The sequence below is a fragment of the Xenopus laevis genome, chromosome 3L, assembly GCF_017654675.1.
Source record: "Xenopus laevis strain J_2021 chromosome 3L, Xenopus_laevis_v10.1, whole genome shotgun sequence".
Lineage (NCBI taxonomy): Eukaryota > Metazoa > Chordata > Amphibia > Anura > Pipidae > Xenopus > Xenopus laevis.
The window spans coordinates 153,553,462-153,578,435 of record NC_054375.1 but is presented as its reverse complement, the minus strand read 5'-3'; the positions used below and the strand labels follow the sequence as shown (position 1 = coordinate 153,578,435).

The 24,974-nt window shown below is 42.8% G+C and overlaps 3 protein-coding genes and 1 non-coding gene across 7 annotated transcripts in view; 1 reads left to right on the top strand and 3 right to left on the bottom strand.

The window, feature by feature from the left end:
- The window catches only part of kcnab3.L (potassium channel, voltage gated subfamily A regulatory beta subunit 3 L homeolog), a 41,470-nt gene extending 27,849 nt beyond the window's left edge, over nucleotides 1-13,621 (bottom strand). The window contains exon 1 of one of the 2 annotated variants that reach the window (XM_041587356.1): nucleotides 13,292-13,621. In XM_041587356.1, the coding sequence (XP_041443290.1) occupies nucleotides 13,292-13,509 (218 nt within the window). In that variant the 5' untranslated portion in view covers nucleotides 13,510-13,621. Of the gene's footprint in view, nucleotides 1-11,660; nucleotides 11,893-13,291 lie in introns of those variants that run through there. The other variant, XM_041587357.1, reaches the window with a different exon arrangement.
- Nucleotides 10,031-10,112, bottom strand: trnal-aag. The gene has a single exon. It is a non-coding gene; the product is annotated as a tRNA-Leu (tRNA).
- Nucleotides 13,622-15,436: 1,815 nt separating the features above from the next.
- On the bottom strand, nucleotides 15,437-20,127 carry trappc1.L (trafficking protein particle complex subunit 1 L homeolog). The gene is given in 5 exon segments (NM_001092669.1): nucleotides 15,437-16,140; nucleotides 17,337-17,475; nucleotides 18,871-18,941; nucleotides 19,125-19,223; nucleotides 20,095-20,127. Coding segments are annotated over 4 exon segments (438 nt in total). The 5' UTR covers nucleotides 20,095-20,127; the 3' UTR covers nucleotides 15,437-16,011.
- Nucleotides 20,128-20,447: 320 nt separating this feature from the next.
- Nucleotides 20,448-24,974, top strand: part of LOC108711756 (centrobin) — a 30,006-nt gene continuing 25,479 nt past the window's right edge. For all 3 annotated transcript variants that reach the window (XR_005966420.1, XM_018253778.2, XM_018253777.2), the window contains exons 1-4: nucleotides 20,448-20,604; nucleotides 21,787-22,163; nucleotides 24,632-24,719; nucleotides 24,805-24,859. Coding sequence is in view for 2 of the 3 variants with exons in the window: in XM_018253778.2 (XP_018109267.1) it covers nucleotides 21,804-22,163; nucleotides 24,632-24,719; nucleotides 24,805-24,859 (503 nt within the window). In the remaining variant the exon portion in view is untranslated. The remainder of the gene's footprint in view (nucleotides 20,605-21,786; nucleotides 22,164-24,631; nucleotides 24,720-24,804; nucleotides 24,860-24,974) is intronic.

Below are 24,974 nucleotides of genomic sequence, written 5' to 3'. Positions count from 1 at the left end.
ATAGGAGAGTGTTGGAATAAGACAAAGCAAAGAGCTAAATAGAGAATAATTCCCACCTGGCCTAGAAAGGTATGAATGGAGGAGAGATAGAGAGAGAGAGAGAGAGAGAGAGAGAGAGAGAGAGAGAGAGACAGTGATAGAGGGAGAGAGGAGCTACGACTACTGGTGGGACAGCTCTGCAGTTATCAAGGGTAACACTTCATACATCCCTCTCCCTCCTCCTTCCACTCAATCTGCACTGATGCACCAACCCCTCCCACCCACCACTCACACACGCACCTCCATACATGCACTCATATACACATACATGCACTCATATACACATACATGCACTCATATACACATACATGCACTCATATGCACATACATACATACATACATACATACATACATACATACATGCACCCATACACATATGCACATACATGCACCTATATGCACATACATGCACCCATACACATATATGTACCTATATGCACATACATGCACCCATACACATACATGCACCCATACACATACATGCACCCATACATAGATACATACATGCAACCATACACATACATATAGACATACACAAATACATGCACTCCTACGTAAATTCATATTTATACACACACATACATATAGAAATACCCATACATACAAACTGTAAGCTCTCTGGGGCAGGGACCCCTCCCCTCTTTCTTCCCATTTAGCGTCTGACCTTGAATGTAAATTTATTTTTGTATTCATTATAGTTCTGTACTACTCCCTGCCTGTCCAATGACTGTATAGTCTGAATGTACACAGGCTGGGTATACAAGTAGTGCGATATAACTCATATATACATATACACACACCCCATTACACACACATATACACACACACATGTAGAGCCGCAGTCACATTGAGTCCCGGGGCATTAAGCTGGGTGATGTTGTGCAGTAGGAATAGGAATGATGCCCTGCGGCTCTGTATAACAAGCAGGATTAATGGAGCGATGTGGTGTCACTCCTCAGCACAATGGGTTAATACATCAATGTTCCATTAGCTTCAGCAAGTGAGGGGCCCGGGGTGCAAATCAACACCAATCCATGGCAGGTGACGGGGTAAAAAGCGCAATGCTCTGCAGATCTCTTGCATGGTAGCAAAGGGGTTAAAGGTTGATGCTCTGCAGAGAATTAGGGACAAGCAGTATAGAGATATGGCAGTGGAAGGGTTAATAGCGGGGGGGGGGTAGTGTTCTGCAGGGGCCCCAGGCAGGTGTTGCAGTAGCACCAATGTTTAGATAATAACAATCTCTGTATTTGGGAGAGTAGGGGTTAAGTGGGTGCCATTGCAGGGTAACAGTGTCACAGGAGGGGCAAAACTTTGAGCCTGGGCTGATGGAGGGAGAGGGACGTGCTGAGGGATTTAATGCAGCAGCAAGAAAACTGCAGAACCAGTCGCTGCTACACGGCAAATAGTCTGAGTCAGCAAGTAGTGACGCATGGAGAACCAGAGAGAGAGGGGGGCAGAGATTTGGGAGGAAGAGACAAAGGGAAGAAGAAGAGGCAGATGTTGATTCTCTGGAAGGAGGAAGAGAAAAGAGGGGCCTATGGTTTCTCATCTCCATGTAGAGGAAATAGAAATATAACTGTGAATCCTACTTAATCCCCCCCAGCTCAGCTCTTACCCACACAACCACGTACTGCGCCACTGCCATCAGCATTACATGAACTAATAAAGGCACTTCTGATACAGAAATCCACAATACACTGCATCCATCACCCACTTTTAGGGGGCAAATGTCAGCAGCTACTATGTGAACCCTGGTATTTAGCACATGCTCTGTATGTCCTTGAGTCATCATCTTATATCTGTAGCTTGGACTTTAGACTCTTCCATCTGTGTAACACCAACCTGCAGCCAATCAGGACTTAAGAACCTTCGTGGAGATGGAGCAACCTGCAGCCAATCAGGACTTAAGAACCTTTGTGAAGATGGAGCAACCTGCAGCCATCAAGACCTAAGAACCTTCATGGAGATTGAGCAACCTGCAGCCAATCAAGACCTAAGAACCTTCATGGAGATAGAGCAACCTGCAGTCAATCAGGACCTAAGAACCTTCATGGAGATGGAGCAACCGGCAGTCAATCAGGACCTAAGAACCTTCATGGAGATGGAGCAACCTGCAGCCAATCAGGATCTGAAAACATTCGTGGAGATGGGTTAACCTGCAGCAATCAGGACCTAAGAACCTTCATGGCGATGGAGCAACCTGCAGCCAATCAGGACCTAAGAACCTTTGTAAAGATGGAGCAACCTGCAGCCAATCAGGGCTTCAGAACCTTCATGGAGATGGAGCAATCTGCAGCCAATCAGGACCTAAGAACCTTTGTAAAGATGGAGCAACCTGCAGCCAATTAGGGCTTAAGAACCTTCATGGAGATGGAGCAACCTGCAGCCAATTAGGGCTTAAGAACCTTCATGGAGATGGAGCAACCTGCAGCCAATCAGGACCTAAGAACCTTTGTGGAGATAGAGCAACCTGCAGCCAATCAGGACCTAAGAACCTTCATGGAGATGGAGCAACCTCCAGCCAATCAGGACTTAAGAACCTTCATGGAGATGGAGTAACCTGCAGTCAATCAGGACCTAAGAACTTTCATGGAGATGGAGCAACCTGCAGCCAATCAGGATCTGAGAACATTTGTGGAGATGGGTTAACCTGCAGCCAATCAGGACCTAAGAACCTTCATGGAGATTGAGTAACCTGCAGCCAATCAGGACCTAAGAACCTTCATGGGGATAGAGCAACCTGCAACCAATCAGGTCATAACAACATTCATGGAGATGGAACAACCTGCAGTCAATCAGATTATGAAGTGTTAAAGGGCAGACTGATCAATGACACATTCCCAATCCTTTCCCATATTCTCTATCTTTGCTCATTCTCTTTATTAATGTCCCTTTATTAGAAATGATACAATTAATGATTTATGCTCATTAGTAAGGACCCACCCACTGGTGCCCATAGGGACAGTCCAAAATGACGCTGCATGGAACCAATCAATCTCTGCATCTGCCAGCCTATCCCAGAATTCATTGTGCCCCAGCGCCCACCACTGATGAACCGGTACCAATTGTCAGTAATGGACACTGCCTCATTACCATGACTAGTCAGCTTCATGTCCATCTTTACTGAGTTATCATTAGCAAATGCCCATTACCACTTAGAATTACCCAGAAGCCTTAAATACTCCTTCCATTGACATTAGTGATACCCATTGGGTTCTAGTCCCACCCATCTTCAATTATAGGCGCATAGCTCCTCCCTCTGCAAATTGCAGTCCCTGTAGGCGAGTACAGACTCTGATTGGTGCTCAGGTGGTTACAGTGGGAGGGCCAGAGTCTTAAGGCAACCAATACCTTAGCTTTAGCCGACATGTGCAAGGCTAGTGGCACGGTGGGTGAGTCAGTAACAGGCACAGTTATTAGGCATGCGGAACAGGAGCTTTAAGGTTAATGAGATGAATTAGGATAATGAGGAGGTTCCTGCAGGGACTGCCTGTCACTGGGGATGGAGCCTTTAAGGAAATGAGGCATATTGATTTGGGATGGATCAACCAAGCGGCTCAAAGCCTTAGGGAGCCAGTGCAATGGGAATAAATGGCCTGGATAGAAAGGAGAGCAAAGTAAGGGAACGTGGAACAATTATGATTAGCTGGAATGAGGAACAGAGACTCTGTACAACAGGCTCAATTAAAGGCTCCTGTATCCTGTACTGAAATTAGCAATGTTCATTTATATTATGGTGGGGGTATATATCTGTAGTTTTATGGGATCTCTCTGTACAGACTATGAGCAAACTTAGGGACTGTTCCTGCTGAATTGTGCTTAGTACAGAGGAATACCTATGCTGCCATAGTTTTATGGGATCTCTCTGTACAGATTATGAGCAAACTTAGGGACTGTTCCTGCTGAATTGTGCTTAGTACAGGGAATACCTATGCTGCCATAGTTTTATGGGATCTCTCTGTACAGACTATGAGCAAACTTAGGGGCTGTTCCTGCTGAATTGTGCTTAGTACAGGGTAATACCTATACTGCCATAGTTTTATGGGATCTCTCTGTACAGACTATGAGCAAACTTAGGGACTGTTCCTGCTGAATTGTGCTTAGTACAGGGGAATACCTATGCTGCCATAGTTTTATGGGATATCTCTGTACAGACTATGAGCAAACTTAGGGGACTGTTCCTGCTGAATTGTGCTTAGTACAGGGAATACCTATGCTGCCATAGTTTTATGGGATTTCTCTGTACAGACTATGAGCAAACTTAGGGACTGTTCCTGCTGAATTGTGCTTAGTACAGGGAATACCTATGCTGCCATAGTTTTATGGGATCTCTCTGTACAGACTATGAGCAAACTTAGGGACTGTTCCTGCTGAATTGTGCTTAGTACAGGGAATACCTATGCTGCCATAGTTTTATGGGATCTCTCTGTACAGATTATGAGCAAACTTAGGGGACTGTTCCTGCTGAATTGTGCTTAGTACAGGGAATACCTATGCTGCCATAGTTTTATGGGATCTCTCTGTACAGACTATGAGCAAACTTAGGGGACTGTTCCTGCTGAATTGTGCTTAGTACAGGGAATACCTATGCTGCCATAGTTTTATGGGATCTCTCTGTACAGACTATGAGCAAACTTAGGGACTGTTCCTGCTGAATTGTGCTTAGTACAGGGAATACCTATGCTGCCATAGTTTTATGGGATCTCTCTGTACAGATTATGAGCAAATTTAGGGGACTGTCCCTGCTGAATTGTGCTTAGTACAGAGGAATACCTATGCTGCCATAGTTTTATGGGATCTCTCTGTACAGACTATGAACAAACTTAGGGACTGTTCCTGCTGAATTGTGCACAGTAAAGGGGAATACCTATGCTGCAAATGTAATTACTTATGTATGTAACACTGCACAGCAGAACAATAAATGAATAAACGAAAAAGGATTTAATGATCATTAATGAGGGAGGAGATAGAGACGTCAGAGACTCTCTTACTGTTTATTTTGGCCAAAATGCAAAGAGCAAAACATTTTTCATTACTATTGGTCTTGCCTGATCATAAGAATGCTTTGGAATAAAACGGAGCTATTTATCAGAGAGAAAACGAAAGTGAATATAGAATTAAATCTATTTGCTTCACTAGACAATAGAATTCTCTTTCCAGGTGAAATGTTGAATTTATGTTCTTTATTAAGTAACTCGCAGGGCAATCTGTGTATATTGGATCAAGGAAAATGTCCCTTCGTTAGAGAATGTACAGGTATGGAATGCGTTATCCCGAATCCCGTAATCCAGAAAGCTCCGGATTACAGTCGTCTCCCATAGACTCCATTTTATCCAAATAATCTAAAATTTTAAAAATGATTCCCTTTTTCTCTGTAATAATAAAACAGTAGCTTGTACTTGATCCCAACTAAGATATCATTAATCCTTATTGGAGGCAAAACCAGCCTATTGGCTTTATTTAATGTTTATATGATTTTCTAGTAGATTTAAAGTTTGAAAATCCAAATTACGGAAAGATCCGTTATATGTAAAACCCCAGGTCCCGAGCATTCTGGATAACAGGTATTGTTGTTATAATTTATTGCTATACTAGTATATTTTGTGGAATCTGCGATAAACGTTGTGTCAAATAAAGAGGCTGGTGTTACGACTAATAAAACAAAAAACAAATTTCAAATCAAGGAGACAATGGCAGGTTAGTCTAAGCTGAAACCTTCTGAGAAGGAAAGGGCAAATAATTGATAGTTCTTAGGCCAATACACAGAACAGTGAGACGGAACATGTGTATATATATATAACAAACAAGGGGAAGTTGTGCTCACCACTATTTTTTAAAAACATTAGGCGGGGGTGCAATGAGGGTGTGACCACAAAATACATATAGACAATTACTACTAGTTGACTATATATATATATATATATATATATATATATATATATATATATATATATATATATATATATACAGTATATAGACAGGAGAATGTTACCACTGCTCACTGTTCCTCAAATGATTATAAAGCAGCAAATCTGAGCCTCCAACTCTGTAATCTGTTTATGTTTAGCTCTACATAATTACCAACCTCACATCATTAATGTTTGTGTCTCACTCCAACGTGTAACAATATTGTGTGCAGATCCCACACTCGCCTGCGCCTCCTGCTGGTCACTAGCAATACTGACTTGCACTGACTCCAGAAACATTATCATCTCTCATTGAAAAGAGTTATACAGGGAACTCTGAGTATTTCTCATGTATTATAAGGGATAATGTACCCCCTACTGTAAATGATAAGGATATTAGAAGTCACTGAGGGGTTGTTATGTGACCATATAAAGGCACAAGGCTGCAGGCTGAGTTATACAGGGAACTCTGAGTATCACTCATGTATTATAAGAGATAATGTACCCCCTACTGTAAATGATAAGGATATTAGAGTCACTGAGGGGTTGTTCTGTGACCATATAAAGACACAAGGCTGCAGGCTGAGTTATACAGGGAACTCTGAGTATCACTCATGTATTATAAGAGATAATGTACCCCCTACTGTAAATGATAAGGATATTAGAAGTCACTGAGGGGTTGTTCTGTGACCATATAAAGGCACAAGGCTGCAGGCTGAGTTATACAGGGAACTCTGAGTATCACTCATGTATTATAAGGGATAATGTACCCCCTACTGTAAATGATAAGGATATTAGAAGTCACTGAGGGGTTGTTCTGTGACCATATAAAGGCACAAGGCTGCAGGCTGAGTTATACAGGGAACTCTGAGTATCACTCATGTATTATAAGGGATAATGTACCCCCCTACTGTAAATGATAAGGATATTAGAAGTCACTGAGGGGTTGTTCTGTGACCATATAAAGGCACAAGGCTGCAGGCTGAGTTATACAGGGAACTCTGAGTATCACTCATGTATTATAAGGGATAATGTACCCCCTACTGTAAATGATAAGGATATTAGAAGTCACTGAGGGGTTGTTTTGTGACCATATAAAGGCACAAGGCTGCAGGCTGAGTTATACAGGGAACTCTGAGTATCACTCATGTATTATAAGGGATAATGTACCCCCTACTGTAAATGATAAGGATATTAGAAGTCACTGAGGGGTTGTTCTGTGACCATATAAAGGCACAAGGCTGCAGGCTGAGTTATACAGGGAACTCTGAGTATCACTCATGTATTATAAGGGATAATGTACCCCCTACTGTAAATGATAAGGATATTAGAAGTCACTGATGGGTTGTTTTGTGACCATATAAAGGCACAAGGCTGCAGGCTGAGTTATACAGGGAACTCTGAGTATCACTCATGTATTATAAGGGATAATGTACCCCCTACTGTAAATGATAAGGATATTAGAAGTCACCGAGGGGTTGTTCTGTGACCATATAAAGACACAAGGCTGCAGGCTGAGTTATACAGGGAACTCTGAGTATCACTCATGTATTATAAGGGATAATGTACCCCCTACTGTAAATGATAAGGATATTAGAAGTCACTGAGGGGTTGTTTTGTGACCATATAAAGGCACAAGGCTGCAGGCTGAGATATACAGGGAACTCTGAGTATCACTCATCTATTATAAGGGATAATGTACCCCCCTACTGTAAATGATAAGGATATTAAAAGTCACTGAGGGGTTCTGTGACCATATAAAGACACAAGGCTGCAGGCTGAGTTATACAGGGAACTCTGAGTATCACTTATGTATTATAAGGGATAATGTACCCCCTACTGTAAATGATAAGGATATTAGAAGTCACTGAGGGGTTGTTCTGTGACCATATAAAGGCACAAGGCTGCAGGCTGAGTTATAAAGGGAACTCTGAGTATCACTCATGTATTATAAGGGATAATGTACCCCCTACTGTAAATGATAAGGATATTAGAAGTCACCGAGGGGTTGTTCTGTGACCATATAAAGACACAAGGCTGCAGGCTGAGTTATACAGGGAACTCTGAGTATCACTCATGTATTATAAGGGATAATGTACCCCCTACTGTAAATGATAAGGATATTAGAAGTCACTGAGGGGTTGTTCTGTGACCATATAAAGGCACAAGGCTGCAGGCTGAGTTATACAGGGAACTCTGAGTATCACTCATGTATTATAAGGGATAATGTACCCCCTACTGTAAATGATAAGGATATTAGAAGTCACTGAGGGGTTGTTTTGTGACCATATAAAGGCACAAGGCTGCAGGCTGAGTTATACAGGGAACTCTGAGTATCACTCATGTATTATAAGGGATAATGTACCCCCTACTGTAAATGATAAGGATATTAGAAGTCACTGAGGGGTTGTTCTGTGACCATATAAAGGCACAAGGCTGCAGGCTGAATTATACAGGGAACTCTGAGTATCACTCATCTATTATAAGGGATAATGTACCCCCCTACTGTAAATGATAAGGATATTAAAAGTCACTGAGGGGTTCTGTGACCATATAAAGACACAAGGCTGCAGGCTGAGTTATACAGGGAACTCTGAGTATCACTCATGTATTATAAGGGATAATGTACCCCCTACTGTAAATGATAAGGATATTAGAAGTCACTGAGGGGTTGTTCTGTGACCATATAAAGGCACAAGGCTACAGGCTGAGTTATACAGGGAACTCTGAGTATCACTCATGTATTATAAGGGATAATGTACCCCCTCTGTAAATTATAAGGATATTAGAAGTAGGGATGCAGCGAATCCACTATTTGGGATTCGGGAGAATCCCTGAATCATTCATGAAAGATTCGGCCGAATACCGAACCGAATCCGAAAGGAAAAATTCTTCTTTTGTGACGTGATTTCCCTACATGCCCCTAATTTACATATGCAAATTAGGATTCAGATTCGGTTGGGCCTGACACAGGATTTGGCCAAATCCGAATCCTGCTAAAAATGGCCGAATCCCGAACCAAATCCCGGATTCGGTGCATCCCTAATTAGAAGTCACCATTAGACTACATAACATTGTACGTACGTAGCTATATCCCTTTACAATGCGCTATGTCCATGAAAATTAGAGATGCACTCAATCCAGGATTTGGTTCATGATTCAGCCAAGATTTGGCTGCGCATGTGGTTCTCTTTCCCCCTAATTCACATATGCAAATTAGTGTTTGGATTCCGTTCGGGATTCGGACAAATCTTTCACAAAGGATTTGGGATTTAGACCGAATCCTAAAATTGCGGATTGATTGCATCCCTAATAAAATAGGCAGCTCTACCCTAATGATATTATCCACCCCATTTATTATATACATAAAATAACAGTTTTAAAAACCTTTAACCATAAATGAATTAAAGGGGCAGTCAGTGAAATATTTTATGAACATTAATAGATCCTGAATAGAAGGCTAAATTGAATTATCCTCATGCAATAACGGCATTAGTGTGTGATTGGCAGGGCAGATGGGTGTTTAGGCTCAAGGCTTTTTCTTTGCATTTGCTGTGCCCATGGGTTCATGAAAGAAGAATGAATGGGGCCCCAGCCAGCGCTTTGTATGTGGGAGTGGATTGTATACAGGCTGCAGCTGGCCACTAGGGGGCAGCAATTTGCCTCTGTCACATTTTCCAGCAACACAGCAGTAGCAGCCTGGTGCAGTTGGGCAACATGACCACTAGGTGGCAAATATACCATTTTGTATATATGTATAGTAATGTCAGTGCTAAACTCATCTAGTGCAATCAATCACATTTTTGCTTTTTATTTTTTGAACTTACACTAGATGGATCATTGCTTGATGTCAATCGGCTGCCACTGCTGCAGGATAAATTAAGTAGCATGATAGGGGGGGTTATAATGGAACAGTGGAAGTTTGGGGGTCAGAATGTCTGAGTACAGGGGAGGCTTAGGCAAGGCTGAAACTGCAAGCTGACTCATTAACTCAGAGAGAAATAATTACACCCTTTCTGTCTCACAGTTATATCACATAAACATAATAGGAACATAAGTGTCTCTTTAACCAACAAAGAAAATATTGGCAGCGGTGGGATTCGAACCCACGCCCCCGAAGAGACTGGAGCCTTAATCCAGCGCCTTAGACCGCTCGGCCACGCTACCAGCTGATTGGGCTGTTCCTGTACTTGCGATTCAATGGTACCCAAGGCTTCCCTACTGCTCCTGGAAGTCTGATAAACACCCCATATAGCACCCCTGTGCTATATTAAATAACATACATTATAACATTCATTATAACATACATTATAACATACATTATAACATACATTATAACATACATTATAACATTCATTATAACATACCATACATTATACCATACATTATTACATTCATTATGACATTCATTAGAACATACATTAGAACATACATTACACATTCATTATAACATTCATTAGAACATACATTACACATTCATTATAACATTCATTATACCATACATTATAACATACATTATAACATACATTATAACATACATTATAACATACATTATAACATACATTATAACATACATGCAGTAGACGCATAGGGACAAATTTACTAAAGGGCGAAGTGACTAACGCTGGCGAAAATTCGTGTGACGTCATTTCGGGACCACATAGGCCAGTAAACATTCATTATAACAGAACATACATTATAACATTCACTATAACATACATGCAGTAGACGCATTGGAGCAAATTTACTAAAGGGCGAAATGACCAACGCTGGCGAAAATTCGTGTGACGTCATTTCAGGACTTTGCCAATTTACTAACGGGCACTGGCGTTAATTAGTTAGCGAAGGAGATAGACTTCGCATTCTAACGACAGGCGAATTTGCGCTCTGGCGAATGGACGTAACTACGCACATTCACTAAGATGTGTTTTTTACTGAACGTTATCTCTTGCGCCAGACTTGCCTTCACCACCGCAGACCAGGTGAAGTGCAATAGAGTAGACAGGACTACCTCAAAAAAAATTTAACATTTTTCTAAGTCTCAAAAAACGCTGTCGACTTTTCAATTTTTCAGGGTGATAGGCTACAAAAGATCATAATTTTTTTTTTAGGGTACCCAGCCCCCCCCCCCTACATTTCCTAACATATGGCACATAAACTATACACTGGGCTCATGTGTAGGGCATTATAACATTATAACATTTTATTAAGGTTCCCTGGGCTTGTGTAGTGTAATGTATTTGCTGCAACATATACGTCCATTGTACTTTAACTTCCCGCCATATGCAAATTAGCCAACGCTAGCGCAACTTTGCTTTGCTTGATGAATTAACGCTAGCGAAACTTCACCATCGTTCGGCGCATTTTAGTGAATTAGCGTTGTCCCAGTGAATTTTTGCCTGGCGATGTGAGCGAAGCTGTCGCTGGCGAATTTCCAGAGGTGAGTGAATTTGCCCCATAGTCTCCACGGCTACAGAAGGCAACTGTATAGCTTATTAGTGTAGAGCAGCCCTAGCAGACAAGGGGTCTGTTGTCATTTGTGATTGGTCATAACCTTCCGCAATGTACACAGACATAGTATAAAACAATGGCAGTACAGGGGGTCACACAGCCTCGAGCAGAACTATAAATCTCAGAAAAGTTTTTTGTTTGTGTAAATAAAAGTATTTCTAGAAACCCAGAGGTCTCTGTGTCTCAAACAAGTCCCCCCATTACCTGTATCTCATAGACATCTCCAGCAGGGACAGCTCATGTGTCTTCAGAAAAGTCTCCAACCCACAGTCTCGCTGCCCATGGGTCATACACTGATGGGGAGAAGATAGTGACTCCCCTAGTCCAGCACCCAAAGTCCTCCTCTTCCATCCCCCAGTCTTGCACACGGGGCTCCCAAATAGGTCCCAGCCAGGAGACTTGTAGCCATTCATTGGGGGGGGGGGGGTGATAGAGTGAGGAGATGGGTGATTGATTGAGTGAAATGAGAGAGAAAAGCAGGGGTTCAGACTTTCAAATGTGTCAGAGGGCTGATCGGAGAATAATCAGAGAAAGAGAGAAGCAGTGGGAAAGATAGGGAGAATAATAGTGACAGGAGAGAAGCAGTGGGATAGATAGGGAGAATAATAGTGACAAGAGAAAGAGAGAAGCAGTGGGATCGATAGGGAGAATAATAGTGACAAGAGAAAGAGAGAAGCAGTGGGATAGATAGGAAGAATATAGTGACAGGAGAGAAGCAGTGGGATAGATAGGGAGAATAATAGTGACAAGAGAAAGAGAGAAGCAGTGGGATAGATAGGAAGAATATAGTGACAGGAGAGAAGCAGTGGGATAGATAGGGAGAATAATAGTGACAAGAGAAAGAGAGAAGCAGTGGGATAGATAGGGAAAATAGGAGGGAGAAGCAAGAATAGGCAGAGAAAGGCAGTGTGATGCTGGGAGATAGAAGTACACAGGTAACTAGTGAGAGATAAGAGAGTAGTCTGGGAAAAGAGAAGCAGTAATATCTCAGGAGAGAGAATAGAAAATAGCAATGGAGAGGAGCAGGGAAATCTCAAGGGTGAAGAGAGAAGAGCAATGGAGAGGAGCAGGGAAATCTCAGCAGCGAGGAGAGAGAATGTGGAGGGAAATAGTAGAGAAGCGACAGAAAAAAAGAGATAAATGGAGAGAAGCTGAGGGATAAGGAGTAGAAGGTGATGGCACAGGAGAGGGCACTAAGTCTGCCCGTGCACCCGAGTGATGCCATGTTAGTTCCACTTGACAGGACTCAGTAATAGATGGAGTGTGACTGCCCCCCCCCCCCGTGTCTGGTGCCTGAGGGGTCACAGCTGAGACACAGGGAGTGGGGGGAGGAGAGGAAATGTCAGAGGAATATCCAGGAGTTTCCACAACTATTGGGTTTCTTTGGGAAGAGCCGAGTTCCCGGGCTCTAATGACTTCCCCTTTATCAGCAGCAACTGTCAGTCTCAGCTGCCGACTCCAGTCCAGTCCCACTGCTCTGCATCACCTGAGAATGGAAGTGACATGGCCAAACGTGGCCAACCCGCTGCACAGGCTGAGCAATGGTGACCGTTACAAATACTGGTGCACATGTGAGGTTTACAGGAGCCCTATGTATGTACCAATGGAAACCAATATGGCAGCTCCCAGTACTACAGTACAATGATCCATATCCCAGGGTTGCTGTATACTTCCCACACGCAGCAGTTTTATACCACTTATAACTGCAGACTGACTAATTGGACTCCCCCATTGTAACAAATAGGGGAGCTTGGCAGAAGAGAAGGGGCTGATTGGGGAGACAGTTCCATAGAGCGAGTGCAATGAGTGTGAGCTCTAGTGCCCAATAAACTCACCTATATGTCATGCCACTCTGGTTGCCCTGGCACTGGCCAGTCTGGATTTCCTTGCCCCGGCCGTTGGGCTGGAGCTGGGCTGTGACGGAGCCGTTTTCTCCTCTTCTTTTCAGCTCCACTCGAGGTCTCACCTTCATGGAATGGTTCAGCCCATACACCTCATCCACACTGAACCTGCCCGAGCGTCTCAGGCTGCTGCGGGGGTTACCAGGGAACATGGCGGCTGCTGCGGGGGTTCTAGTAGCTCAGAGAGTCGGAGAAGGACAAGGAGCGGGGGTGGAAGAAGAAAGTAAATAAAAGAAGATATTGGGGGGGTCTGTAAGGAGGATAATGGGGGTGCAGAGGTGAGACAGAGAGATCTGTGAAACACCCAGAGCAACAAGTACATTAGAGTAAATGTTTTGGGGCAACTTCATTATAAATATCGCTAACCCCCCCCCCCCATTGCTTCTCCTCCAGCCTGTGCTGCTCTTCTCCCCCCCCCACCTCACCTACAATCTGCCTCCCTCCATCTCCCCCAGTCACACCTGCAACTGTCTCTTTCCACCTCCCCCAGTCACACCTGCAACTGTCTCTTTCCATCTCCCCCAGTCACACCTGCAACTGTCTCCTCTCTCCGGCGTCTCTCGTCCGTCCAAGTGACTGTCACACAGCTCCCCCCCACCCCGAGCCCTGGCCCAGCAGATTAGCAGAGCGATTAGCAGTTCACATCCAGCCAGACAGATGGTCTGCAGAGCATTGCGCTTCCCTTAATGACATAGACGGGCACAGATCTCGGGGGGGGGGGTGTCAGTAGATATAAAATATGATTTATGACACAGGGATTCATTTTTGGGGGAAAAATATCCAGATTTATGAATGAATTTAGCACTCCTCCCTCTCCACATAAGCGTGCAGATCACAATATCACTGCCAATGGCTCCATTATCCCAACACAGGGGAACTGCCCCTTTAACATCTGCTGAATGGATCTGGCAGCTTCCTGTGTGCATTACCCCATAGACTTACATGGATTATAATTTTAGTTGCGCACATGTACAGTAGCACAAAGGGAAACAGAACCAAAAATAATCACAGGGACAATGTCTGTGTAGTCGTGGAATCTTTCCACAAAGAAACAGGAAGAGACTTTGCGTCTGACTGCCAGCAAGAAGCACAGGGGGTACAGAGCTATGCACTGGCAGCAGCACCATAAGGGTGACAGTTGATGTACCGTCTGACACTTTATCTTCTGCCAGGAATCAGCAGCCACCTGCCACAGTCAGCCATCAAACTGTATTTGCCCCAGATCCAACGTCTTGTATTGAGAATCCAGCGTCACTTAATGGGGCCCCATCTTGCACCATATAAAGGACATATTAACGTCTTCTTTCTCTCCACAATTCAGCAGGAACAGCCCCCCTACATTTGATCATAGTCTGTACAGAGAGATCCCATAAAACTATGGCAGCATAGGTATTCCCTGTACTAAGCACAATTCAGCAGGAACAGCCCCCCTACATTTGCTCATAGTCTGTACAGAGAGATCCCATAAAACTATGGCAGCATAGGTATTCCCCTGTACTAAGCACAATTCAGCAGGAACAGCCCCCCTACATTTGCTCATAGTCTGTACAGAGAGATCCCATAAAACTATGGCAGCATAGGTATTCCCTGTACTAAGCACAATTCAGCAGGAACAGTCCCTAAGTTTGCTCATAGTCTGTACAGAGAGATCCCATAAAACTATGGCAGCATAGGTATTCCCTGTACTAAGCACAATTCAGCAGGAACAGTCCCCTAAGTTTGCTCATAGTCTTTACAGAGAGATCCCATAAAACTATGGCAGCATAGGTATTCCCTGTACTAAGCACAATTCAGCAGGAACAGTCCCTAAGTTTGTTAATAGTCTGTACAGAGAGATCCCATAAAACTATGACAGTATAGGTATTCCCTGTACTAAGCACAATTCAGCAGGAACAGTCCCTAAGTTTGTTAATAGTCTGTACAGAGAGATCCCATAAAACTATGACAGTATAGGTATTCCCATGAATCAGTCCTGTAGAAAATATAAATGTGCAGCAGCCCTTTAATGCTACTGTTTTAGTATTCCTGTTCCTGTTATCATGTAGATCTCTGCTCATACAGTAACTGTAACTCTCAAAAGACACAAAGCACCAACATTTTTCTGCTTTATTTCCGTCTTTTCTACATGGCCCGGGTATTTGGGCATTTCAATTTGTAATAAACAAACAGCAAAACCAGGAGACATTCAGTGAGGCTTGATGGTCTTGGTACCAAGAGCAGAGCAGGAAAAAAAAGAAAGCCTGCAGCCAATCAGAACATTAAAATGGCCAATCAGAATGGAGTCAACAAGAAAATCTGAAGAGTATTCTGTAAATGAATCCGATTGGTTGTTCACAACACCCTTTGGGCATTTCAGTCAGATATTTTGCAGTGTCGTATTGATATGAAATCACTTGTCCCCGGTATTTGTCCCCGGAACTGGAGTAAGAGAACAAAATAACCCGAATTCAGAAATCCCTCCTGTTAGTGTCCGGTTGCAGGAAGCCTGACAGATATACAGAGAGCACAGACAGACCCACGGAACAAAGGTGTGGGTATTTGCTACATGCAATCGATGCAACTTCTGCAGCCACAGCTTATTGGTCAGACGCAGACAAAACATGGAATTGGTTGAAGAATGGGCAGTAGGGGGCGCTGTGCTGGTGCAATTGTGTTTATCCCGCCCGGGCAGAGAAGAAAGGGAGACTGCGGATGAAAGTGTCCAGTTTGGTTTTAAAGAGTTCACTTTGAATCGGCTCATTGAGAGAACAGAGGGAATTCTTCACCACATATTCTACATAAATCTGAGGGGAACAGAGAGAAGGGCCTTAATCCAACAGTCAATAGACTCGGCAGGAGCCATGCTAAATGCACACAAACATATATATTTATATATACACAACATATACTCCCACCCCTGCAAGCACACAACTTAAAGGACCAGTAAATTACCGAAACTCCACTTGCGCTCCTCTTGAGAAAAGGCGACGATCCATCATGCGGCGCTCGATTTCTCCTCCCTTGCTATCTCCTATAAGAAAGGCAGGGAGGGGAAATCGAGCGTCTAACGATGGAGCAAGCGGAGTTTCAGTAAGTTATTAAAGACTTAGCTATTTAAATGTTTAATGTCTTTGTGTTTTTTTTTTTGTTCTACACAAACAAATTTTTTAATTAAAAAAATTGATGTTACTGATCCTTTAAAGGGATCATGGGAAAAAAAAACTTTTCAAAATGCATCTGTTAATAGGGCTGCTCCAGCAGACTTCTACACTGAAATCTGTTTCTCAAAAGAGCAAACAGATTTTTTTATATTTAATTTTGAAATCTAGACATGTTGTCAGTTTCCCAGCTGCCCCCAGTCATGTTACTTTTGCTCTAATAAACTCTTTATTGCTGTACTGCAAGTAGGGTTGCCACCTTTTCTGGAAAAAAATACCAGCCTTCCTATATATTTTTTCCCTATTAAAAACATTGGGTTCAACCATCATTTTTACCAGGTGGCAACCCTAACTGCAAGTTGGAGTGATATCACACCCCTCCCTTTCTTCCCCAGCAGCCTAACAACAGAACAATGGGAAGGTAACCAGATAGCAGCTCCCTAACACAAGATAACAGCTGCCTGGTAGATCTAAGAACAGCACTCGATAGTAAAATCCAGGTCCCACTGAGATACATTCAGTTACATTGAGTAGGAGAAACAACAGCCTGTCAGAAAGCAGTTCCATTCTTAAGTGCTGGCTCTTTCTGAAAGCACATGACCTGAGATGCACCTACACACCACTAAATATACTTGCTGGTTCAGGAATGAAATTTTATATTGTAGAGTGAATTATTTGCAGTGGAAACAGTGTCAATTAGGAATAAAAACGACACCATAAAACTCATGACAGAATCCCTTTAGGCTGCTCTATACAAACAGAGCAGAAACGCCCCAACCCATAACAGCTACACCTCTAATTCAGTTCCTTATCTATAGGCAAGAATGTCACTTGTCACTCACCGTACTGTATATCTGGTGCAGGATTTCCCGTGTGCTCCCCACACTCAGGTCTGTGTTCATGACCATCTTCAGGCCGCTGGGTGTCTCGTAGTAATGCAGCTTGTACTTGCTGGTTTGGAAAGAGAGGAAACCATCTTTCCTGAATGGGTTTAGTTAAAGGGACACACACCGGCTGGACTCTAATAAAAGGTTGAATATGATTGAAACAGGTTGAATATGACACCCAATCTGACATAACGTCAGAGTTGCCAGGTTGGCGGTTTTCCAGCCTACTAATTTAAAGCCCATGCAGGTTAGCCAAACTAAGGATACTTTTTGGGCTAGTTTGTACTTTGGAAATCAGCCCAAGTTTTTTTCTTTCCCTAATGTGTCAAGCCTGTGCCTCCCAATGCATGTTGGGTAATGTAGTTTTTGTTTAACAATTTGCCAAGTTTAATGTAAGACTACAATATCCAGCATGCAATGCAACTGCCTAGTGTAGAAGTCAGGCGTTACCAGATTTTGGGCTCTGTACCCCAGTCTCCCGTCCCATTCTCAAATTTTTCAGTGACTTTCCTCAATTTTAGACAATTTCGGGGCAAAAAAAAAATGTTGGCCAACAAAATGTTTAGAGATTGACCTGTTTTACTAATATATATTGCAATTGTATATGTATTAGAGCCTATACCTCCTGGGCCCCCTGCTGTAGTACGCCCTTGATGATGGGCAATTCTCATTCATGGACAGTTGTGGGTAATTGTAGGTCACTGTGTTAAGGTGGCTATAGACGCACAGATAATATCATACTAAACAAATTTTCTTACGATATTCGGCGCGTGTATGGTGGGAAAAGAGCCGACCGATATCGGCAGAAGACTTGGCTATCAGTCGGCTCAGCGATCAGGCTGGACGGAAAATTTTGATTGGGTGCTTTTGAAGGCACCCAAACATCAGCCATTGTTATTGCTGAATCATCAGATACAGGTAGAAATCTACTGTTTCTATCTGTATATCTGACTATTCAGCTCTACACGTGTGTATTGAAACGAACCATCTATCTTTTCCAAGAAAGGTCAAAATTGTTATGTCTATGGCCAACTTTAGTTATAGAGATTGGTTGGGAAGATATAATGGTGGCCAGGAACTATGTGCAAACTGCCTTCCATATCTCCCAAGCAGCACCTTCCAGCACTAATAAACTCTGCTGCCTCTAACAGAGAGGCTAATAAGCATACAGCAAAGGAGGGGTGTTCTGTGATGGGATACAAGCTCAGCCCATTCTAATAACCGCCAAATATATCTGTGTCGTACTGTGGAACGCTTGGTTCCTTGTATATTTAATAAGTGTTCACCTTTATAGTGTCTTCCTGGCAAGCACTTTAGTCACAATTATGAGGGATCTCCCTGTACTTAGAGTAATAGGCTGGAGAGATGACAGTAATGATAAGCTCCTTATACAAATGCTTTCCCTGCACAATATTGGCTCCTTATACAAATTCTTTCCCTGCACAATATTGGCTCGGCTCAGTCCATTTTGCACGTAAGCGAAGGATACATGTCCACCGGGCTCATCTTGCTGACAAAGGATCGGATGGAGAAGAGCATGCCGTACATGAGCTTACACTCCTGCAGGGAAAGAAGAATGGTGAGAGGGGGAGGCAGTGAGAAGGATGGGAAAGAGATGGGGTCTAGGAAACCCTAAAATCACAAGGACAGGGACAGAGAAAAACAGGACACAGGGCAGAATCAAATGGGAAGGGTGTGAGGAGTTAAATAAGCCCCCCCCCCCATCTTCTTGGGGTTTATCACCTCGTCTTTGTTGATGCCGGCCTGTTTCCGCCGGTTCCATTCGCTGTAGTGCAGACAGATGCCGTTCCGGTCGAATATGTACAAGTTGTGGATGGTCATCTAGAGAGGGAAATAAAAGAGAAGATAAATCTCTCAGAACTAACCCTGGTTCATCTGTGTATGGGGCCCATCATGGAGAAGAACACAGCCAAGGCCTCAGAGGAATTGCAAACCCACCTCATGGGCAACCACAAACTATACTGGGCAACCGCAAACTATACTGGGCAACCGCAAATTATACTGGGCAACCGCAAACTATACGGGGCAACCGCAAACTATACTGGGCAACCGCAAACTATACTGGGCAACCGCAAACTATACTGGGCAACCGCAAACTATACTGGGCAACCGCAAACTATACTGGGCAACCGCAAACTATACTGGGCAACCGCAAACTATACTGGGCAACCGCAAACTATACTGGGCAACCGCAAACTATACTGGGCAGCCACAAATTATACTAGGCAACCGCAAATTATACTGGGCAACCGCAAATTATACTGGGCAACCGCAAATTATACTGGGCAACCACAAATTATTTTGGGCAACCACAAACTATACTGGGCAAGCACGAATAACGATCTAGGGCCGGCTAATGAAGTGCTGACAGGCCTCCCACTACTAATCTATATGCACTTTTTATGCACGATTCGCTTTCCTGCTGTGGTGCAGTCAGAATAATATTAATGGCTCGTCTTAAGCAGCTCCCCTGAATGACAGCATTTGGCAGTCATTAAAGTCCAGATAGGGGAATTGGGTAGAGGCTCTGGCCTAGCCATTCGCCAGTGAAATAGTCAAAAATAAATGGAAAGCCAATTTGGCAGTGCCACACATTTAGATGATAACCCCGCCCTGCAGAGTCCAAATCTGCCTGACAGGCCCCAATACCAGGCCAATAATAATATATTTCGACATAATAAAATCTACTCACCCTGCAGTGTCTAGTCCACTCTTAGCACTTCCGGGCCCGCCCGCTACTTCCTCCTAATTGTAACTGTCAACTTCCCTTCCGCCATTTCGCAGCCTCACAAGTCAACTACATCGCCCGCAATAAAGATGGCGGCGCGTTGGCCTGACGCAAATTTCCTCGTCAGCTGTTATGATTCAATCAGCACACGCTTAAAACACTTATAAACGCCACTAACAGTACTGTGCAGGCCTTCGTAGAAACCAGCAGGTCCATTTCATTCAATCCTCAAAGCGCCTCCAGCTACGTGGGTGTACAAAGGTGTCCGCGACACACTTTCCAACGGCTGATTTAACGGTGTAGCAAGATGGCGTCAGAGAACGTGCGGAACTCTGTGCGCTTGTCTGTTGCTATGGTGAAACCAGAGGGACGCGCAGCTGCGGAGAGATGACGTCACGGGGCGGCTGGTGAAGCGGGTTTTAAACAAGGAAGGCGTTGGGTTCGGGACTGGAAACTGGAATTGTTCCTGGCAGGGTGAGTATGACCCCCTTCTATTCAGCATGGGGTTACTCCTGAACCCCTTAACCGCTGTGTGAATATATCAAAGGCCTTCACGTTACCCTGCGCCTCTCCTGCTGTCAGAGGATGCTGGGAATTGTAGGCTCAGGCTACAGGGAGATGCACATGAGACTGACGCTGGCCTGGGAATTGTAGGGCTGCTTTAACTTCTAGTATGTTATAGAATGGCCAATTCTAAGCAACTTTTCAATTGGTCTTCATTATTTATTGTCTATAGTTTTTTTAATTATTTGTCTTCTGACTCTTTCCAGATTTCCAATGGGGGTCACTGACCCCATCTAAAAACAAATGCCTCTGTAAGGCTACAAACGTATTGTTATTGCTACTTTTTATTCCTCATCTTTCTATTCAGGCCTTTCCTATTCATATTCCAGTCTCTTATTCAAATCAGTGCACGGTTGCTAGCGGAAGTAGGGTCCTAGCAACCAGACTGCTGAAATGACAAACTGGAGAGCTGCTGAATAAAAAGCTAAATAACAAAAGTAATAAAAAATAAAAACCAATTGCAAATTGTCTGAGTATTCCTCTCTACATCATACTGATAGTTCATTTAAAGATGAACACCCATATGAGTGGTATGTCCCAAATATGCATCTCTCTATTGGGTTCTGGAGGTACTAGGGGAATAGAGATAAAAAGTGGGACACAAGGGGCGACTCACTTGCAGGTGTATAAGGGGCGTCTGTATTCTCAGTGGCTGCCCCAGATTTTCCACAATTGCCCCTATATTGGCTCATCTTCCAGTCACTGCTCCTCTTTCTCAAGTCATCTGTGTTTTCTTATTGCCAGACATTTCTCTCCGTTGTCTACCATAGGCAACTGGAGGCACCGGATATTGTGGGTGCTACAAACCCCTGAATCCCACACACAGTCAGTGGGTGCCAGGGGATACTGGGAGTTGAAGTTGAACAAAATCAGGGGGGGAGGCTCGTTGCTGCTATTGGTTTGAATGGAAGAGAAGTGACTTCTGGTTTCAATGACCAGTACAAGCGAAGAGAAAAGGGATAACCCCTTCAAAAGCAATTCCATTTATATATAAGCAGTGGGAATGTTTAGTGAATGTATATGGGAAGTTTCTTTTGGAACTTTATAAAGATAAATAATAAATAACATCTCTCACATTTCTTTTTCTCAAAGCTACTCGTGCTGTTTCCATGGCGCTTCCCCATCAGTACAAGCCCAAGGATTCCTCACTTCTCAGTGGCATTGAACCTCTTCCTCTCTCTTCTCCGACGTCTCCTCTCCATCATGTCTCTCGCAGCCCCTCTCCTACACCGGCCCTCTCCTTCCCATCTGCCGCCAGTCTGAGACGCGCAGCTTTTTCTGAGGTGACCACCCAGCTGTATTCATCCCTGCGACGCAGCAAGGACCTGGAGGTGGAGAGTCAGGACACGGAATACTTACTGGGGAATTCCGCTGCTTCCCGCAGTCCCACGCATGTGACTGACATGGACGAGCTGGCGGATGAGATGTCCCATAAGTTACAGGAAGGTGTAGCAGCTTCGAGTGCAAAGGTAAATAGAACTTTCTGTGCGGCACACTGCTGGGGTACAGGATTGTCATAGAACGTTCCACATGCATAAAGCTTTTAATGAACAGTAACACCAAAAAATAAAAGCGCCTAAAAGAAATTAAAATATAATTTACTGTTGCCCTGCACTGGTAAAAGTTCTGTGTTTGCTAAATTTTCATCTGATAATAGGGCAGCCAAGTTTGGGAGTTTTACTTTGAAAGCAGCGAGTAAGTTGCAGGTAAAACTGAGTCCCTATGTAAAATGTATAATGAAGCAATAGAATTCTTAATGAATCAGATGAAAATTGAGCGTAGGACTGGCCAGATATGGGATGAGTGTGACGTAGTTGGCCAGCTTAAATATATTGCAATATATGGACAAACAATCCCTGTTTTGTTTAAAGGGTAAGGCATTTTTCAGTAGCAGTAGCACAAAATGTCTCTGTCTTAAATATATTGATAATGGGTTGAGTGCAGAGGAATCTTGTATTTGTCTATATGTATTTTGTGGTCACAGCCTCATTGCACCCCCGCCTAATGGTTTTAAAAATTAGTGGTGAGCACAACATTCCCTTGTTTGGTGTATATATATCCATTTCCAAGAATCCGCACTCACAGGACTTAAAGTTGAAAAAAGTGCTTTATTGCAGAACTAAAGACTGAGAAAGGCCTTGGTTGGGCTGAAACGTCAGTCTTTAGTTCTGCAATAAAGCACTTTTTTCAACTTTAAGTCCTGTGAGTGCAGATTCTTGGAAATGGACAGAGATTATTTGATGACTCCGCACCCAGGCACATTAATGGTTTTGTCAAGAGTGCCGGTATCATGACTATATATATATATATATATATATATATATATATATATATATATATATATTATATATATATATATATATATATATATATATATATATATATATATATATATATATATATATATATATATATATATATATAGCTGTGTAGCTATGGGGGCAGCCATTCAAGCTGCAGAAAAGGCACAGGTTACATAGCACATAACAGATAAACTCTGTAGTATACAATGGGATTCTTCAGAACTTATCTGTTTCTACTGTGTTTAAAGTGATGCTGACACTAAACATTTTCTTTTCAAAATATTAATCTACATTAAAAGTTACCTATAGGTCATGTTGATCGTTTTTCCACTGATGGTTTTGCTTTTGTAAGTAATTGTTACTTGAAGTTCCTAAACCTGACTGTTTTGCCAACCTGGCTGTCCCTTCTCAACTTGTCAGTTAAAGATTCTAATGCAAATGGACACCTGCTGCTCAAATATGGCCGCCCCCTCATAGAGGAACAGGGTAGTAAGAAAGGTAATGTAAAAGCATCAGGCAAATACGTTTATGGCAAAATTATAAATAACATTCAAAGACAATGTTATGATAGATAATAAAAAAAGGTTATTTTCTGAGGTTATTTTATCTCTTTAATGGCTGCCCCCATGACTACACAGCAGCTTGTTTGTATAAATATATAACAGGAGTGCCCATACTTTACTAATGCAATGTTTACTTTTAGTGATGATGTCCCATTAATATCACGGTTAGCATCTGCTCCATGGAAAATATTACTTAAATTATTTTATTTATTTATTTATAAAAGAATTTATATTACTGTAAAAAAAAAACTATTTCTCAAGTAACCTAAACAGAATAAATATCTGAATGAAAAGAATAAAAAAGAAGGGTCATTTAGTCGAGCTGTTTGTTGACAGTGTCTTGAGATCCACCTTTTGGACACCCCTGATATATAACAATAGTAGTGTTTCTGGAGCAAACAGAACCTTTACCAGTCAAGGGCAGCAGTACATTAGATTTTAATTTCTGTTCTGGCACTTTGATTTAAAGGAACAGTAACACCAAAAAGAATCAAATTCCTGCTGCTCTGCTTCAGGGTGAAGTCCTTGCATCTCCAGTTCTTTGACAACCTACAGTTGGGGTTACCAAGTGACCTGTGCCTCTGCCCATCCTGCATTCTGATACTTCTCATCTAGACAGGCTTGACTATAGCAGCCTGACCGAAATGTTTATATTTATTTATAATACACAAAAGCCATGAATATCTTGTAAATTCTATCCTTATAAACGGTGAGTTCTGATGTCATCAGTTATAAACGGTGAGTTCTGATGTCATTTCTGTCACATGACTCACTGAAATTTGTGTATTATAATAAATAAAGTACCCCCAGTTGTAAAATATGAGGATATTAGAAGTTACCTCGGAGTTCCATGACCGGTATAAAAACACTCGGCCTTCGGGCCTCATACTTTTATATGGTCATGAAACTCCTCGGTAACTTATAATATCCTTATATTTTACAAGAGGGGGTACTTTATTCACTATCTATCTCTGTCCTTGTTATGGGCTCAAATGTTATCATGTAGGTATTCAATATGTAACTATCTAACTCTCTATTTCTGCATTACTGACGGATGTCTTCTTTTTGCAGGGGGTCTCTTATATCTCTCAGATGGAGTCTCTTCGCTCCTACTTGCAGAACATGCTGAGTTTCAACCACAGCATCGCCCAGCAGTCCCGTGAGTGAACAAAGTTAATTGTAAGGGAAGAGGGAGTGCAGGGTGCACTGGGAAACTAGAAAGTGTCATTTCCTTCTCCCCACAGGCCATGTCAGTGATAAGGATGAAGAGCAGAGCGATGCCACAACCACACTGCTGAAGTAAGTCTGGGGTCAGGTTGGTCTCTCTGGCCAGTAATTTGATATGCCAGTCACTGGAACTGCGCTTTTAATTTAGAGATGCACTGAATCCAATTATTGATTTGGCTGAATGCTG